This window comes from Brachyistius frenatus, unplaced genomic scaffold (assembly GCF_029030835.1).
Source record: "Brachyistius frenatus isolate BFR_SWC_R1_liver_20210118 unplaced genomic scaffold, ASM2903083v1 Contig_20, whole genome shotgun sequence".
Classification (NCBI taxonomy): Eukaryota; Metazoa; Chordata; class Actinopteri; family Embiotocidae; genus Brachyistius; species Brachyistius frenatus.
In genome coordinates this window covers 1,490,898-1,509,612 of record NW_027210619.1, presented here as the reverse complement: position 1 = coordinate 1,509,612, position 18,715 = coordinate 1,490,898, and the positions used below count along the sequence as shown (strand labels likewise).

At 42.8% G+C, this 18,715-nt stretch overlaps 1 protein-coding gene across 1 annotated transcript; it reads left to right on the top strand.

Moving 5' to 3' along the window:
• Window positions 1-252: 252 nt before the first annotated feature.
• On the top strand, window positions 253-13,531 carry cacng7b (calcium channel, voltage-dependent, gamma subunit 7b). Its single transcript, XM_069695765.1, has 6 exons — window positions 253-536; window positions 4,980-5,175; window positions 5,655-5,741; window positions 6,640-6,780; window positions 9,266-9,411; window positions 10,143-13,531. Exons 2-6 carry the CDS (start codon window positions 4,980-4,982, stop codon window positions 10,596-10,598), a joined length of 1,026 nt encoding a protein of 341 aa, XP_069551866.1. The 5' UTR covers window positions 253-536; the 3' UTR covers window positions 10,599-13,531.
• The last annotated feature ends 5,184 nt before the right edge of the window (window positions 13,532-18,715 follow it).

Below are 18,715 nucleotides of genomic sequence, written 5' to 3'. Positions count from 1 at the left end.
ACGACATTATACATTAAAAAAAAACTACTATTGTATAGAAAATGCAACTTAATTATTGCACTACTACACAACAAGAAAAACAAAGAAATTTAGATAACATTATTTAGAATCGGATAATGAAGAGATTTGAACCCCCCCCTTCTCTCTCTCTTTCTCTCTTGCTCTCTCTGTCGCTCTCTCTCTTGCTCTCTCTCCCTCTCCCTCACCCTCTCCAACTCTTCTCCCCTCCCGCGCCAGTATGTCTCTTTTGTAGCCAAAGTAGCTTGCTGAACCGAACCACCGCAGTGCCTGGGACGGATTGAGTGAAAGAGAGAGTGTGGGATTTAGAGGATGGGTAAAGGGGCTTAAAGAAAAACACACAGAAGACACAGAGAGAGAGAGAGAGAGAGAGAGAGAGAGAGAGAGAGGGAGAGGGAGAGTAAGGGAAGAGGAGAAAAGGAAAGAGAGCGAGCGAGAGAGGGAGACCAGAATCCACCAAGCCTCCCTGGTGTGAGGTTTCTTGGCTACTGACGTGTGCGCACGACTCTCGTGGCACGGTGAGTATTTTTTTTCTTTTTGATGATCTGCAGTTATGTGTGGGTTTTTTGTTTTGATTTTTATTTTGGCAGCAATTGCAATGATGACGCCTTTTCAACCTGGCTCGGTCTTTTAAAAAAAAAAATGTGCGTGTATGTGTGCGGTGACTGAGTCCTCGTGTCGTGTTAGCGTAAAGATCATGTTCATTTGAGAGCGCACAGAAAAATCATTGTAGCCTGACAGCTCAGTCGTTAAACAGCTCTTATTATTTTTTCCATTTCATCCCAATTGTCTGTCTGAGTCGCTCACATGTCCGCTGCGCTGTGTTTATCATCTCAAAACTCCGCGTGAGAGTGTGTGACAGCAGGAGGAGGAGGAGGAGGAGGAAGAGAGGGAGAGGGGGGGGGGGGTCTAAACAAGCCTATGCGCATATCACTGCCTCGTTCGGTCCTGTACCAAGATACAGATCCCGCTTTACGTACACACGAAATGTAGTGTGAATGTCTAACTATCCGCTCTGCTCCGTAAAGATGGTGAGTTTTACAAGAGTGTGGCTGCGCAGCTGAGATGCTTTCAGAAATCCTGAGCAAACCCACCCATTGAGTCATGATATTTAGTCCTCACGAAGTCATTTATTTCCCAGTGAGTGCGTTCATCGATTTTTCTCTGGCTGATTTCGAGACGCCGAACAGTCAAGGTTGGTTAGTTTAACACACCTTTTAGTTCGGTGCGGGCGCATTCCCGTCGTGCGCGTCCATGTGGGGTACTCCTTCCATTTTTTGGGGGGGCCAAGGTCTTTCCCTGCTGTTAACCTATCTTCTCCATACAGTCCTTGCTTTTCCTTCCTCAAAAACTCTCTCCAAAACACACTTCCCATCCTCTCCTCTTCTCTCAGTTCTCTCCTCTTTCTACAGCTTTCTGTGCTTGGATGTTTTCAGCAGCATGTCCAGATCCTCGTCTCTTATCCATCACTCTGTCTTTCTCTTGGTGCCTCTCTTTCCTGATAGGTTTAGAGGTGATGTCAGTCTGTAGATTGTGACAGATTAAAGTGAATTAAACCTTTTGTCCCCCTTGTGGCTCCTATCTAACCAATTCAATTGGCTCATTACTTTCTGGATGAAGGAGCTGAGGGGGCTGTCTCAGAGCACCAAAATGGGATTGTTATCTCAAATCTAACAGGGAAAATGATTTTCTTTTCTTTCCTTTCCTCTCAATCTCAATCCCAAATAACGCTGGTCATGTCCTCAAAAGCTGCGACCACTATTTGAAAGATTTTCTGGGATGGTTTGAGCAAGAGAATGAGAGAATCTGCTCCCTCCCTATCATGAAGCAGAGGGATGCTTTTCTGCTGTGGGATTCTTTCTGACTGGCAGTCTGTGAGAGAGATGAGGGTGCTGTCCGTGGTGCTGAACAAGTCTGGGAGAGCCACTCAGGCACATCCACTCATTTCTGCAGTGTTGCAAACTCCAATTGATTCCCACTCGTTTCTGACCACTCTGGCCCATCCTCCAGCTGCTGGAAGGTGCGATTGTTCATCCCTGAGTCCCGCTCCTCGCTGCTCGCTGGTCATCTTAATATCTTGTCCGTCTGCGCTCCAGTCATGCTATGTCATTTCAGCATTTCAGGGTTTTTGATTTGTGACTCTGTCTTGAATAAACTCTTGTCCGCCAGTCAAGTGCCACTTCGGGCCTGTCGTACGATTTACAGCCTCTGGTTAGAAAAAGAACAAAAAGGCTGCAGGAAACTGATGTGTACCTTAGGAATTCTTACAAATCTTCAATTGTGCTCTTGTGTCTCAGACGACAGTCCCAATTTGCATCCTGCCTTTTGTAAATCTGGCAACTGTTCCCTCTAATCGCTCTGGCTTTACATCTTTTTTTTTTTTTTTTTTACCTGTTTGTCTGCCTGGATTTTTTTTGGTGGTTGGTCATACTTTTTTCCCCTCACATCTGTCCGCCCCATTAGAAATTTGCTCTTCACTTCATCTACTTCTTTCAGCCTTTCAGATGCTCAAACTTGTCTCTTCTCAGAGGATCTTTCTGATGTATACCCTTTAACCAGCAGCCAGCTCTGTTCTTACACATCGCTCCTGTGCCTCGCTCATAAAAGAAGCTCTATTCATCCCTGCTGCTGCATAGACACTGAAGTAACTTCCACAGCGGTCATGTCTCCCACAATGGCTGTCCAGATAAGATGAGGCCAAGCTTAATCTTTAAGAGTTTATCCCCCAGTAGAACGGCTGTTTCTATTATAACTCCACTTTTCAAAAGGTTTGTCATACAAAGAAAGAGCAGAGTAATAAAGTGTGACTCATGTTATTAATTTTACATTAAGTTTCTGTTGTCAAAGCCTTCAAAAGTGCTTGATAAAGGGTCAATGTTAAATTGATTAGTGACCATAAACATGATGTATTTTAATGTATTATAAGTGACTGGGAGGTTTTGTGCACCAAACGGGTCAGGATTTACAGCAAATAATGTGAGAAACTACCATCTGCAGCACTGTGGAGATTTTATAAAAATGACAGGTAGACTACGAGTATGCAAATATTAGCTCAGTGAGGAAAAGCTCAGACGCAAATCTTTTCTAACCTTGAAGCAGCTGTGTTTCATCAGCAGAGGAACATGCCTGATTTCACTACTGTCAGGCACTGCAAGAACAAGACAGTGACGCTTGAGTTGTTACATGATCGCCAAAACTGGACGGTCATGTGCCTCGCTCATAAGAGAAGCTGGATTCATCCCTGCTGCTGCTGTAGTACAGTGTTCCTGTTCAGATGAAGCCTCTCCAGGTTGATAAGTGTTCTGATCTGAACAGGGATGAAGGTGATCCGGTTGTACAACAGCTTCAGGCACACGAGCTGCTGCAGGTGCTGGAAGCTGATGGTCTCCTCTATCTCCTTCAGATTGTTGTCCTTCAGATCGATCTCCTTCAAGTCGAATCCTGCTCTGACAGTAAAGGTTATAGTGTACCACAGGTCAAGGATTAAACAGCACAGTACAGGTTATCATGTGGGAGTGTGTAAATGCTAAACATTGTGAAACTGAAGTGTTTTTTAATGGTTTGATACAGATGTGTGAATCCACAGCTTTGTAGCCACAACTGGGCTCTTTCCAAAAGTTATTACTCTGTCACATTTAATTTTAAATGAATTGAAAGTACTTTAATGGCTGCACAGTCTGCAAAGATACACTGTGAGAGTCTCAGCATTCACTCACAGACAAGATGTTCAGCCACTTAAAGAAGCTACATATCAAGTCATGAGAATCCGAGTTCCTGAATCAAAGTATTAAACAACCACCGGTGAATAAACCTGGAAAAGTTTTACAAAACAAATCAAAAACCTCGTCGATGTATCATATGTGGGGGAAAAAAAACATTAATTAGCACAAAATTGAAATGCAAACAACATTGCAGAATCATCCATTTGTAGGGATGTCTGCAGGTATTGAGTCTCTATACTGCTCCAACAACCTCTGCTAATAAGGTGGGGCAGCCCTTATGTGGCGTAAGAGGCAAAACCCAGGGCAGAAAAATGTCTTTCTACCTTCATCTAGACCATCATGCGGACGAAAGGTTTAAAGAGGTTTCAGTCAAGAAATGAACCTGAAAGTAAAAAAGCAAGAGGTGAAAATACTGCGTTTGTTAATAATGAAAGGAAAAGTGAAGATTTGACTTTCAAACTGGTCATCTGCATTAATGATCCTCTCAGCAGCTGATAACCCAGAATGTGCTTTATATCTCATCAAAATGAGGGTGATTATAGTAAACATCGCCCCTGCTCTGGGTTTCCCATTTATCTTCCATTACTTGTCAAGCTGATGATACTTAACAGCGATTGAAATTAGGCAGAGGCTAGTGGCTAAACAACCACACGCAAACACAAACATGCACAGAGACTCATAAATCCATACAGACAGCATGCTCAAAGGATTCGCACTGAAGTCTTTCCCAGTCGACCAGAACTAAGTCACAGAAAGACCATGTGTGAGTCACACAAGTTCTCTCCTTCTTCCTTATCTATGTGTGTGTGTGTGTGTGTGTGTGTGTGTGTGTGTGTGTGTGTGTGTGTGTGTGTGTGTGTGTGTGTGTGTGTGTGTGTGTGTGTGTGTGTGTGCGCGCGCGCGCGCGCTTATATCTACTGTATCACTCAGTTTTGTAAATGCTTGTCCAAATTAATAGGTGAAGTCATCATTTGTTGCATTAGCTCCACTTTGACCTTTAACTGGATTGGTTGCCAGTGAATGTGTCACTAACTCGTCTTTAGCAATAACAAGGCGAGACAGGAGGAGAGCCGGTAGCTGTTTGAATGTGTCCCCATGTGTGCGCGTCACATGTCTGTCTCAGTATGCCTCTCTTAATGACCTCCCCTCCGTGACCCCTTCAAATGTACCTATATTATTTGGGTCTGCAGCTTTGATGTTCTCCTCTGACACCGCTCGCTCTTTCACTCTGCCCTCCAGATGAGTTCGTGCAGCAGCCGCGCGTTGACCATCCTGTCCACGGTGTTTGGAGCCTGCGGGCTGCTGCTGGTGGGGGTGGCTGTGTCCACAGACTACTGGCTCATAATGGTGGAGGGGATCATCCTGCAGCAGAACCAGAGCATGGAGGTGAAGATGGCACTGCATTCAGGCCTCTGGAGAGTTTGCTTTGTGGCAGGTAGGACCATACGACAACAATTTGTGCATATATATATATATATATATTTACAAGTTAAATGATGACTGTAGGATTTGCATGCATGATCATACTCTGACACACGCACACACACGCACACACACACACACACACACACACACACACACACACACACACACACACACACACACACACACACACACGTTGAAACGATGCTGGTACGTGTGTGTGCTATATGTACAGATCTTCACAGTGACAAACACACAGAAAGCGGTAGAACAAACCTGCAGTGAGAGAGCAGGAAGGGCAGGACAGAGAGAAAGCGAGCCTCTGGAATCACAGCTGTCATAAAACATGATCGTTACCTGTGAGCACAACTGCACAGACCCACATGCTTTCTTTTTTTTTTTTTTCGGTTTTGTTTTGTTTCTTCATGCATCACTGACTTTTATCCTAAAAGCATACCCCAAACATTTTCCATTTTCTGTGTTTCCTCACAGGATCAGAAAACGGGAGATGTGTTGCATCAGAGTACTTCACCGAACCCGAAATAGAGATCACCACTGAAAACACTGCAAACATCCTGAGTGAGTAAAACACAGCAGTGATATTACACGAGCTGACTCTGCAGCTGCAGTGTCCCCCTGCTGATTGATTGTGGGTACTGAAATCTGAACATAATATTAGAGCTGCGACAACTACTCAATTATTCAATTACCTGATCATCAGGACGTTAATCAGACGTTAATCAGCAATCAACTAATCGATTACTTAACCTGATGTATTTAGCATCTTTCACACAAACATGCAACCCAGAGTGCTTCACAGAGCAACACAGACAATCTAGCAAGACTTAAATTATAATGATTAAACAATACTAATCAAAAATAAATAAAAGTCAATAACATAAATAAATAATGATTGGTTTGATTGTTTAGAGTCACAAAAATCTAAAAACTTTGATTTGAACATCAGGACTTGCCATTAGTCCATCATCAGCAATGATTTTAATATAGATATAATAATACTGAATGAATAAATAATTGAAGTAAAATGACTTTACATGCAATACAGTACATTTTACATATTCAGGCAGTGGTGAAAACTCTGCTATGTGCTATGTAACTACAATAAATTGTACTAATACAACTTTTATTTCTCTGTAATCTTACAGACTTACAACCATGTTTTTACTTCCCATCAACATTTTAGATCAAAACTCTGTCCATCATTAAAAAGCAATCAGAAATGTGTCCATATCTTGTAAACAGCAGGTCACGGTTAGAAAGGATTACTGCCTCTTGTATCCCAACTTTAGTGGTAGCAGTCACAGCTAAGTATCTCCACATAATTGTTTATACTTTAAATTATATATTTCACCGCTTCTGATTGTATTAACTAAGACCTGCTAAGGTTTATCATTCACCTCCTCCACTAGTTTATGGGCACATCCCACATGCTAACACCGACCTTTCGTCCCTGCAGAGATGGTGCGTACAGCCACGCCCTTCCCGATGGTGTCGCTGCTCTTCGTCTTCACAGCCTTCGTCATCAGTAACATCGGACACATCCGGCCTCAGCGCACCATCCTGGCCTTTGTGTCCGGCATCTTCTTCATCCTCTCAGGTGGGACCCATTACTCATGTCCTGCTGTCATTACTCACTCACTCAGTGATTAATTACAGCAGCCCAGTGTGTCCTGTGTGTCACACGTGGACACACTCCATCACGGCTCTATTTCTGGTCTGTGATACAGGTGTGTAGGCTGTCATCAGAAAAGGTGACATGGTTAGTTTACCAGAGTCTTCTTTTATTTTGACTTTGCCAGGAATAGAATTGAGTTCAGACTTCCCTCTGTTTTCCATGTGTTGTGTGTAAAGTGTGCACAAACATCTAAGCTTCATGAGCAGGTTTTCGAGCTGGATTCTTTTTTTCCATTAGTGCAGTTAACCTTCTTGAACAGCAGATGGCTGTAATGCTCTCGTTTCTTGTGCTTTGTGTGTGGCGCCAAGACTGTAAGGAGCCAAATTGGAGCTGTTGTTCTCAGACGGTTGTCTCTCCTGACACTTTTGAGGAGGAAGCAGCACTGCAGAGCTCAGAGGAGCATCAAACAGAGTCTTATATGACGGCTCCGACGTGCCATTGTGGGGACTTTGTGCTAAAGCAGAATAATAAGTGTTATGTAATGGAGGTTACATCATGTTTATAGGCTGTGCTGGAAGTGTTGCAGTGTTTTACTTTATGAGGGGTTTTAATTATGGCGTGATAATAAGGGGCAAGTGTATCAAATTGCTTTTCAGCAGTTAGATATTCTGCTGCACTGAGTTTCTCTCTCTACTTTCTCTGAACACTGCCTCCCTCCTGCCCTCCCCACACTGTCCCCCCCACTCAGCCCTCCCTCTCCTTCCTCCCATGTCCTCCTCACTCCTTCATTCACAGTGTATTATTACTGTGGTGGCGTGTGCGGATTATTGAGAGACACTCCACTGGCATCACTGACGCAGTGGTCTGGTAAATATTGTAGTTTGGGTCTGGAGGCTGAGTACAGTGACTCCATGTTCTGGTTTAAACCAAATTCACAGCAGAAGATAGGAAAAAAAAAAATCTGCACGAAGCCACAGATGTTCAGCTTGGTTCGAGGCTGACGTTGCTCTCTTTCTCTCTCTCCTCCTGCGACTTTGTTTCTCTCTTCCTCCAGCAAACACACCGCAGACAATCTTGCGTATGAATGTGTGTGTTCTTGCAGCATTCACCTCCATTTTTGTTTCCTTTTTGTCTTACACACACAAACACTCTCTCGTTGCCCTAATCTGCTGTCACCATACACGAGCATGCGTGTTTCATTCAGTTTTTCTGCACTCCTCAGATAAAGATGTACTTCCCCTCCAGGATTGACAGCAGCACGGTTTCTGCATTTTCTCTGCTTTTCAATTTTAAATTGGCAACAAAACCTCTTAAAGCAGCCATTTATGTTAAGGAGATAACCCCTTGACAGCCCTGTGGTGCATTTGAATGTTGCAGTGAAAGCTAAAAATACTCATATTTGGTGCTTACAGCATGCAGCTTTCTTTGAATATTGACTCTTCGATGTAGACCATATGTTGTATCTCATGCATTTAACATTTCTAAGGCAGTGTAGAGAGTATGTAAGTGTCACTGGAACAAGAGGGTTTAAATGTTGTATGGATTGCTTTTGGGTGAAAAGAGTCGTTCTTTCTGTTTTGAAAGCAACTTCTGGTTTTCCATTCAATGATTATTCTGAAATCTCACCCAAGTTTTCACAGCATGCTGCATTAGTTGAAAAACCTTGTCGAGCCACAATGACACATTATTTCCTTAAAAAAAAAAAGTAACCTGTTTCTTTTTTCAAGCATTTCTTTCATGTGATTGTCAAGACAAACTCAATTATAACTGTACAAGCCCAGATAACACACAGTATGACAATTAACTGAAGAAAATAAAAGAAATGGTTTAATTTGAATGGATATCTGCAGGCTAACTTGCCTCCTAGAAATTATCCTTATATACTGCACTGAACATCAAGCTCCAGAGAAACCACCTGAATTATGTCATTTATAAAAAATAATGAGAAAATATTTCAATGAATACTTAATCCCCGATGAGGATGTGACTGGGATTAAAATGTTGTCTGTTTATAAATAGATGTGGTTTGAAGTCACTGAGCTGGTTTCTTTTCTTCAATGACAGGATCTGCTAAGTCACAAAACGCACAACATCCGTTTGTAGCAACTATAGCAGTTTAAATTCTCAAAGCACTGCATTAAGTTTAAGGAAAAACTGTGTTCTTGCTTACATTTTGAACAAGTTAAAAGCGGCATTACATGTCATGTTTACTTTAAAAAACACAATCTGACCAAAAGTGTTTTTGATGCCTGAAATGAACCACAAATAAAACCCTTGAGATTATGTACACTAAGCAACACTTAAACACTTTCCTCTAAAAGTCATTTAGAAAATGGTCACTCCACGTCTCTCTCTTCCTCACTGGTGCGTCTGTCTGGATGGCTATATAATGACCTCCTTGCTCGCTCTTGTATCTGACTCTTCTTCTCTCTCTGACTCTCTGTCATTGTTAATGTGCTGTGTGCAGGCCTCAGTCTGGTGGTGGGCCTGGTGCTCTATATCTCCAGTATTAATGACGAGGTGATGAACCGGCCCAGGGAGCCCGAGCAGTTCTTCAATTACCACTACGGCTGGTCCTTCGCCTTCGCTGCCTCTTCCTTCTTACTCAAAGAGGTCAGACTGGTGTGTGTGTGTGTGTGTGTGTGTGTGTGTGTGTGTGTGTGTGTGTGTGTGTGTGTGTGTGTGTGTGTGTGTGTGTGTGTGTGTGTGTGTGTGTGTGTGTGTGTGTGTGTGTGTGTGTGTTTGCACACGTATACACAGGTACTGTCTGCTGACTGTGCAGGCAGGTATGGTGATCAGTATTCAGGATGTGATGTGAGGTATCTGTGGTTATGATGCAGTACTGCATCTGTGCTCATGTGTGAATCCATGAATGGTGCAGCTTGCCTCCTCTGCTCATCTTCCCACCTCTCTTTCCTCCCTCCTCCCCTCCCCCTTCTTATTCTGTCTCTTCCCCCGTCATCATCAGCAGCAGCAGCAGTAGCAGCAGCAGCAGCAGCACTGCTCTTAATGTGGTGCAGTGGACAGTTCAGTGTAAACCAACTGTCTTCTCCTCACTCGTATCTCCTCCTCCACTTTTGTTTTACCTTTAAATCTATTTTATGTTTTGAGACAACTTTGCAGTGAAATGAGCACAATCCTTAGACTTTTCTATTTTGCAGCCCTTTTCATGTCTCTTTTATTAGTCCGTTTTTATCTAATCTCCCCAGCCACTTTTTCCTGCTTCTTTGAAATTTGATTTGGTCTCCGAACTCAATTTATTTATGTAACTAAATCCTTCTCTCCCTGCTTCCTATAATCTCCCCTCATCTCCTACTGCTTTTTCTTCTCACTTGCTCTCTCAGGGGGCCGGTGTGATGTCGGTCTATCTGTTCATGAAGCGTTACGCAGAAGAAGAGATGTATCGCCCCCACCCAGCACTCTACCGACCCCGCCTGTCCGAGAGCAGCGACTATAGCGGCCAGTTCCTCCACCCAGAGTCTTCCTGGCCTCTGCCGAAGCGAGGCCGCAGCACCTCCGAGGCGTCCAGCGACATCTCCATCCAGCTCAAACAGACACCACCGGCGCCGCCAAAAAGCAACCTCCAAGCGGGCGGCCCTGGCAGCCCACCCTCTGGATCTTCCTCTGCAGGGAGCTACCCGATGCCGCAGCAGTCCGCCGGCTACCCCTCCACACACACCCTGCCCAGGTCGCACTCCTCACATCCCCAAGGCCAAGCTCTTCCAATGGCCATGCCTCCATCCCCCGTACCTCCCCCTCACTATCACACACACGTGCACATGAGCGCCTCCCCCTGTTAGGAAGAGGGAGCTTTAGGAAAGGAGGGAGAGACACTGACTCTTCATTGTCATGTATACTGTACATTTAGATGTGGATGAGAGTAAATGCTGAGCGTTGATCATCACAGATCATGTCAGATGAAGTGGAGGGTGAGGTGACCGAACATTTAAAAAAAATGTAGCTTTGGAGCAATATGAACAAAGGACAAGGGCGGCTTTGGAGACTGAAAGGGAGGATTTTACAGAATTGTGAAGATTTTATAGAAACTGTGATGGACTAAGAGAAACAATCACAAGAGAACAGGGAAGAAGAAGATGAGAAAAGCAGTCTGTCATGATAGAAAGTGGGAGAAAGTGTTTCCTAGAAAGACTTTAGAGGTGAGGCTGAGTGGCAGAGGAGATACAGGGGAGGGAGAGTGAGGCAGGGAGAGCGAGGGGCTGCGGTATAACACCAAGATACTGCAGTGCTGCAGGAAATTTGTATGCACTTGGAAATGTTCAATGCAAAACACTGATCACAAAGACTGAGAATGCAAATAGTTTTTTACATACATAATTCACGCAAATACATGAACTATGGACCTTTTTACCGAATGGTAAATGTGGTTAAATATATTCTTTTCTCCTCTGAATTTATTACATCATCAATCCAGTTTCATAACTCACAATGTCAATGTAGTATTATCAATAGTATTAATTACAAATATTAGTTACAAATATAGTAATTCTGAGATGAGGACACTGTAAATGAATGTTGTTAACCTTTGTTTGTTTTTTAAAAAAAAATGGAAGTGGATGATGTGATGAAATATCATAGGGAGAAATCAACTTATTGTTTTACATATTTGTTTAGGATTTCTAACTTATTGTACATAACTGCACACAAGGACTTCTGTTGTAAATTGTGAATGAAGCTTTGGCACAAATCACATCAAAAAAAATGTCTGACTCCTGCTTTGGATGAAGGCTCTGCAACAGGCACAGCACCAACAACATACCCTCTGGATACAGTGCATGCTGGTTTGAAGGAGGAACCACCCAACGATGAAACGGAGGTCTGATGCCCTCTACTGGCCACTGTCTTGCACTGACCCTGGACCAGCCCTGGGTCTGGCTCAGCACTTCTCATGCACTCTTCCCTCTTCACTGACCTGCACTCTGTGTGTCAATGCCCGGGGCAACACAGATGATGAAGCTGCTGTCCGTTATGGTGAATTCAAGGAGCCTCAGAAGTGATGTACAAAACAGGATTAACATATATACTTTAAAGACTGCTTAGAAATATTTTTAAAGCTTCGTAGCTGCTGATATATCTGGGAAACTCTCATGATGAAAGTATTGATTACATTTGCACTTAACTGCTTAAAGAACAACACCTCTGTTTGTGACATGCAGGTTTTGCCATTAATTGAACATAAATATTTTTCTCTTCATTTTGGTCCAATATATTTGATCGCCATTTGTGACCATGCATCATTAATGTTTCTAGAATCAGACAAAAATATTACATTGAGCTCTTTCAGTGTGTTTAGAGCTGCAAATATAAGATGCTTTTCATTGTCGATTCATCTCCTTGAAGTGCCATACAATAATGAAAAAGCTCGTTATAATTTTCCAAAGAAGTATAAACACCCAAAATATTAAATTTGCTATCACATAAAAGACATACCATCCTCATATTTTACAATGTAGGAACAGAGAATGTTTAACAAATTTCTTTCAATAACAACTAAAATGATTAATAGATCATTTAAATGAATGCATATACATTTTCTGTCAATAGACGAATTGATTAATTCACTAACTCCTGCATCTGATTTTGTTAGCTTCTTTATTATAAGTTATTCCTTATAATACGGTGTGTATGTTGAGTTAACTTCACCAAGTTATGAATGCATTTTAACCACACAGGGTTATTTTGTGGTCATTGTAGTTGGATACATTTGCAAATGCTCTCAAAGTTTCATTCTCTGGTCAAGTTACCCTTTAATACTGTGCAGTATCACAAAACACAGGAAGAGATCTGAAGGACCTGCACATCACAAACAGTCATATTTTAAGTTAGAATAGTTTATTTGGGGGGGTTTTTTGTGGGTTTTTTTAACCTTCCTGCTGCGCTCGGGTCTTTCATGACCCGTTTTCATAGCCATTTTGATGCAACGAAAGACCCGAGTACAGCAGGAAGGTTAAGGCACATCATTCATGGGGATATGTCAGTATGATATATCTCTGTAATGAGAATTGAATCACCGTGTCATTGTGTACTGGCTGGTTTTAATTATCACTGTGATGCTGGAGCGAGGGGAACACACTGATGTCCTGCAGTGTGTGTGTGTGGGATGAACATCATGAAGAGTCACAGGGGGAAATATAAAGTGAGATTATTGCGATATCATCATATTTTCATCTGTATGCAGGGTTGTGTGTTTCCCTACTTTTTGTTTATGCAGTTGCACCAATGTAGATGGAGATGAAGCTCAGTGTAACTGCAGACTTCTCTTGTTGATTGTGCTGCTACAGTTAGGGGGTTAAGTGCCTTGCTCAGGGGCACCTCAGCAGTAGTTGTTGAGGAAGATCAAAGTGTTTCTCCAGCCAATGGGCATCTGGTTAAGACCTGCTTCACTAACCTTGAGAATGCTGCCAACCCTGTCATGACCTCTGTGACTGTGGGCAGCTGAGGAGCTCGTCTGTCTGTTTTCTTTTCCTCCTTTACATAAATAACTTTAATCTCGAGATCATTCTGTGCCTCTTAAACTGCAGCATTTCTTTACTTCTCCATCTCTGTACCTCTTTTGTTTTCCCCTCTCTACACCTGGCCTTTTTCTTTGCCTCTATACGATTAGATGAAAGGGTGTAGCTGTGCTCGCTTCTGCATATAAAGCCTCGTTTTCTTGCACACTGCCATCTTTGTAAACAAAGAAAATGGGTGAAATAAATGCTTTTCAATGCTTTAATGAGACTGATGCTGTATACTCTGGAGTTCTAAAATTCAGTAGAAATTGTGGTAAGATCACTGTTCTTTAAAGAGCTGACATCCGTCACTCAATTTCCTCTTCTGTACAATAATAAAACTTTTAACATGGGTTAAATCCATCCTATTTGCCCCTCTCTAAATACATTACGTTGTTTTTTTGTTGTTAAATGTTTCTTAATATCGTCAATTTATCTTCAATTGTATTAGTTTTAGTTTGAATACCAAGGTAAGAATTGAAAAATGAGTTCTAACTTCGACAGAAATTGTAGTGTAATGGGATCCTAGCATGTCTTTGCATTAATATAACACATTAGTGTGTTTCTTACTGGTCTCTGTGATGGAGGGAACCACGATTGGATGAACGCTGCACTGCAGTGAACTACTGGGTGTTAACCAGGCTCCCTCCTCAGTCACGGTAAGCCACCACAGCCAGAGGGCAACAATTGATCAGAGTGTTCTATCGGTGCATGCGCTTGTGCGTGGATGCAATTGTCGGCATATGTGTTTCTGTGAAAGTTAGTAATTGTTTAACACAACAAGCCTGAGACAAAAGTACACAAATATTGGAGAAAATTATAATATTAAATAGCTTCACTTAAGGGATGTGAAAAGTCATGGAATTAAATGTACTCCTGTCTCCAAAACAGGGATTTCTATGTTGAAACATATCTACATATATAGACAGAAGTTTTTGGTGAAGGTCAAAAAGAGTACAAAAAAGGTGGGATTCATGTAAACTAATGCATTAAGTCATATTATTCTTTAAATTCACTTCATTTCTGTCTGAAATTTTTATTTGGGAATAGATGAAAAAGGAAGCTGCAAAATAAGCACATGTGTGTATTCGTCAGGGGGCTTGTGAGAGATGTTGGAAATCAAACACCAAGCATGTGCAGGTCAATAAAATTGAACCATGGCGAGTTTTTTGTGTGTGAGCGTCTCTCCTGGTGAATGAAGCCATGACTGCTGCTGTAAACAAGTGAGATTAAATTGTTGCTTGTGTGGACACTTTTCTGTAATAACATACTTTGCACTGTGAGCGTGTGCAGGCCCATGTGTTTGTGTGTGTGTTTGCCCCTGTGTTTTGCTTTTGTTTGTATGCGTGTGTGTGTGTGTGTGTGTGTGTGTCACTTTATGTGTGTGCAGCAGTGTGGGTTGAGTGGATCTCTCTTTTCACCATCACCATTACTGCATGAAAGACCTGCCACTCTGTATTAGCTCCATCCAGCTCTCCTTCTCCCTCTCCCCCTTTCTGTGTGTGTGTGTGTGTGTGTGTGTGTGTGCGTGCGTGCGTGTGTGTGTGTGTGTGTGTGGGAGAGAGAGAGAGAGAGAGAGAGAGAGAGAGAGAGAGAGAGAGAGAGAGAGAGAGAAGGGGTGAACTGGGCATTAAAGCCATTTTAAAGCTATTGAAGGTCATTGTCCGCTCACTCAATTGTATGCATCCTCACTGTTGAGACCAGCAGCCCAGCCTGCCGCCGGCTCCATTTTTATAGATCTGTCGATGACATAATCCGGTCAATTTCACAAACTGTGACATCTCTCATTACTAATGTCAGTTGATTAAATAATTATGGCAGTAATAGTCCCAATTACCACAAGTATTATAGGCTCCAGCTCACACTGCATTTATGTCTGTATCGATACATTGATATGGACCTGTAGATATGTGACTCCATGATTTAACATCTCTCTCTGCCTCTCTCCCTCTCTCCCTGCCTCTCTCTTTCGCTCTCTTTCTCTCTGCAGGGCTGCGCTCGTGCTCCATTTCCCAGAACTACCAGCGCGGCCCTCATCATCAGCATCATCACTACAGAGGAAAAGTGTCCCACTGGCGTTCCATCAAGTCGCTCTCCAGCAAAAAAAAAAATATATATATATATATATATATATCGACATCAATAACACACACACACACACGCGCGCGTATAACCTGGTCACGGCTAATAGGCTACTTACAAACGCGTAGCGCTGCGCGCGCGGCACACGCTCCAATAAGCACATCCAGACCAATTCCCTCAAAATGAGAGAGAGATGAGGAAGGGAGGGGAGATGAGGAGGGGAGAGAGGGGGTGGAGGAGGGGGAGGGGGGGGGTTAAACCTTTCGTCGTGAATTCGTAGCACAACATATTGTGAAGGAGATTTCATCTCGTGTCGATTCTGACACGATCCGCCGTCCTTCACATTAGTGAAGGAGTTTTGGTGGGATGCGACAAGTTGCTTGCGTCGGGGCTCAGTGTGGGAGAAATAGATAGAGGCGCAGACAGGCAGGCGAGCGCTCGTCCAACCGGAGGGGAGGGGGAGACGCATTCTCCCCGAGTACACAAGCAAGCGGCCACATCCACTGTAGACAAATCCGTGTTCAGTGACGTGTTTTGTATTCGCCTTTTTTTTTTTATGCACGTTCATCCCGTTTCCATCACAGGCTGGTTTCAATTCAATCAGGAACTGAGATTTCACTCCCCTGGGTGCTTCTTTATTTCACTACCCCGTCTATTTTTTTTAATTTTTTTTTTTGCCTCGATAGACCCGTTATTTAGCCTTTCCACCGTCCACCCCCTCTCTTCTTCTTCTTCTTCTTCTTCTTCCCTCCATCTCCTTCTCTTTGGGAGTGCAACGCGCTGCGAAGCTCTGAAATTTAAAAAAAAAAAAAAAAAAAAAAAAAAAAAAAAAAAAAAAAAAAAAAAAAAAAAAAAAAAAAAAAAAAAAAAAAAAAAAAAAAAAAAAAAAAAAAAAAAAAAAAAAAAAAAAAAAAAAAAAAAAAAAAAAAAAAAAAAAAAGCCTGCAGGTAAGACCTCTCCGAGCTTTTCTCTAATGATTATACATACACTGTGGCACTGTTGTTTTCACTTTGCAGTCTAATGGATCACATTTCATCCGGTGGAATTTGCATGCCACATTGATTTGTTTCACGTTGCCAGCAACTTAGCCTACTACTGACAGCGAGGAATACGAAATTCGCAGACATAATAATTCTCAGACTTCTGCCACCTCTCTGATTAAATGCTCAATGATCATTTTCCCACCTATTTGCGCGGGCCTATAATTAGCGACGGCAACGTCTATTATGCAAATGAAAGCCTTATAATAGCTTGTTTGAAGCTCCCCCTGCATTCACACCGCAGGTGTTGGGACTAAAATATCGGTTGTGTTTGCTGAAATGCTCGGTCCGAGAATGAGCAGTATTTCCATTGTGTGTGTGTGTATGTGTGTGTGTGTGTGTGTGTGTATGCGTCTTCATATGTGATTTGTGCCCCAGTCCACTGAGTTTTCTGTGTACCGGTCGCTTGATGCTAGGCGTCCATTTTCCACCGTGTAGCCTATGCAGGCAGGGTGATGTGTGTAGCTAACTCTATTAATGAATGCACCGCAGTCCGCATCACTGTAACCGAGCTCTGCACGCTCTCAGCCCCGTGGCTCCGAAGCTTGGACGTGTCTAAATCACTGGTCAGCTTCTGTCGCTGGACTCCCCTCAGTGCAGGGCCATCATCTCAACTCCACGCTGAACTTGGGCCACATCATGTCATCTGATGTGATTTCATTTTCCATCCAGCCCACAGTCTCCTCTCACTGGCCAATCTGCAGCTCTGACAGATCCAGAGGTAAAGGGCACCAAAACATCTGGCAGGCTATCAATCATTCATTCTTTCATCACAGCTCAGATCACATCTGGGCTAAAGGTGGGATGAAATGTCTTGAATTGGGAGACGCTGGAGGAGTGAGCACTGCAGCATTCAGGAGTTAGTGTGCACTGTCAGCAAGCAGCATAATGAGTTATACCTGTCTCCTCAGTGGCTGCAGCCCCTGACAGGTACAGCACTGAAGGTTTCCTCAGAGAGTCTAATTATCTGATGACAAATACTCTGTAGTGGTCACTCTCAGTTTTGGTGAGTGTAGCACAAGCTTACTCCCACTAAAATCAGCCTTTCACTTTGGTGCTGCATCTCTTCAGTTTTGGTTGCAGTCTTTCCTTTTCAAAGCCAGAAAAATGTTCATCACCTCTCTGCTACAACAGTTTTAATGTAGATCCACCTTGTTTTTCCCTCACTACATGTTTACTGTTGAACTTTTGAGTTTCTACACATTCTTCCAACTAAGTGTAAAGTGTTGACAGAATGAAGGCCCTGATGCCAGCTAAAAAGTATTTTTTTGGTGCATATTTTACTATAATCAGATGTAATAAGTAAAGGTAATTGATGAGAGGCTTAATTGCACAGTCAGCTGAACCACGGGTGAGTCATTAATTACCATTTTGTATTGTGGAAGCATTGTTACATGTGGAGTCCACATAAATCATTTAAACTTCAGTTAAACTGCAGTAATATCCATGACAGCATATACTATAAGTTTAAGTTTTACACATTGTTGCATGTTAAAGGACTTTTAAGGTTAATTAATGCGTGATGAGAAATCAAACGTGTAGCTTTCTGCATCGTAGTGCTGCCATTGACTGCTCATCTCTCCGTCAATGACCACTGATTCTTTCAATAAGTCCTGTTGGCCCTGTTGTCTATTGGTCACACCCCCTCAGCCCCTCCGCCTCCCACGTGCTGAATGCCGTCTGTTTCCTGTGTGTGATGTGTGTGTGTGGCCTTGATGATCATCTCTGTGGATTTTGGATTACTTTCAAAACCCCTCAGTTGGCTCTAAGATCTGATGTTTACACTGTAAGGTGACTCATTGCAGTCAATACTGCCCACACAGGCTCTATGTGTTTCAACGCTGGCCAAATCCTAATCATCTAATGCTCAAGCGGGCCAGAACAATCTGAAAGAATCTCTCTAACTTATGAATGTTTTGGCTCGCTTTGCTATATTTCACTCAAATTTCATAGCTGGTTGGGCAGTCATGTCTGCTTCCCGCCCTCTTGTTTCTCTCCTTCTCTGAGGAGAGGCAATTCTGCAATGATCATCACATCTGTCATGTAGCTATTGTTCAGAGGATCAATGCCTTTGCTGCAATTTTCTTGATGGTGGAGGTTTCACAGTGTTCTTGTCCTCTCTTTAGTCAGGGACTCAGGAGGAAACCCCGCGCTGAATGAAAGCCACAGACACATTTCCATATGATCTCAGGATCCTAACAAATCAAATCATCTAAATGCCACCGTTCATTCACATTACTGCGTAACTTCTGATCTCTGCACCAATATCAGTTGAACGAACTCCTG

Excerpts from the sequence above, each read along its gene's own strand:
- cacng7b (XM_069695765.1), top strand. The coding sequence starts at position 4,980 with ATGAGTTCGTGCAGCAGCCGCGCGTTGACCATCCTGTCCACGGTGTTT. Across the intron at positions 5,742-6,639 it reads AAACACTGCAAACATCCTGA|AGATGGTGCGTACAGCCACG; the intron begins GTGAGTAAAACA and ends TCGTCCCTGCAG. Across the intron at positions 9,412-10,142 it reads CTTCCTTCTTACTCAAAGAG|GGGGCCGGTGTGATGTCGGT; the intron begins GTCAGACTGGTG and ends TTGCTCTCTCAG.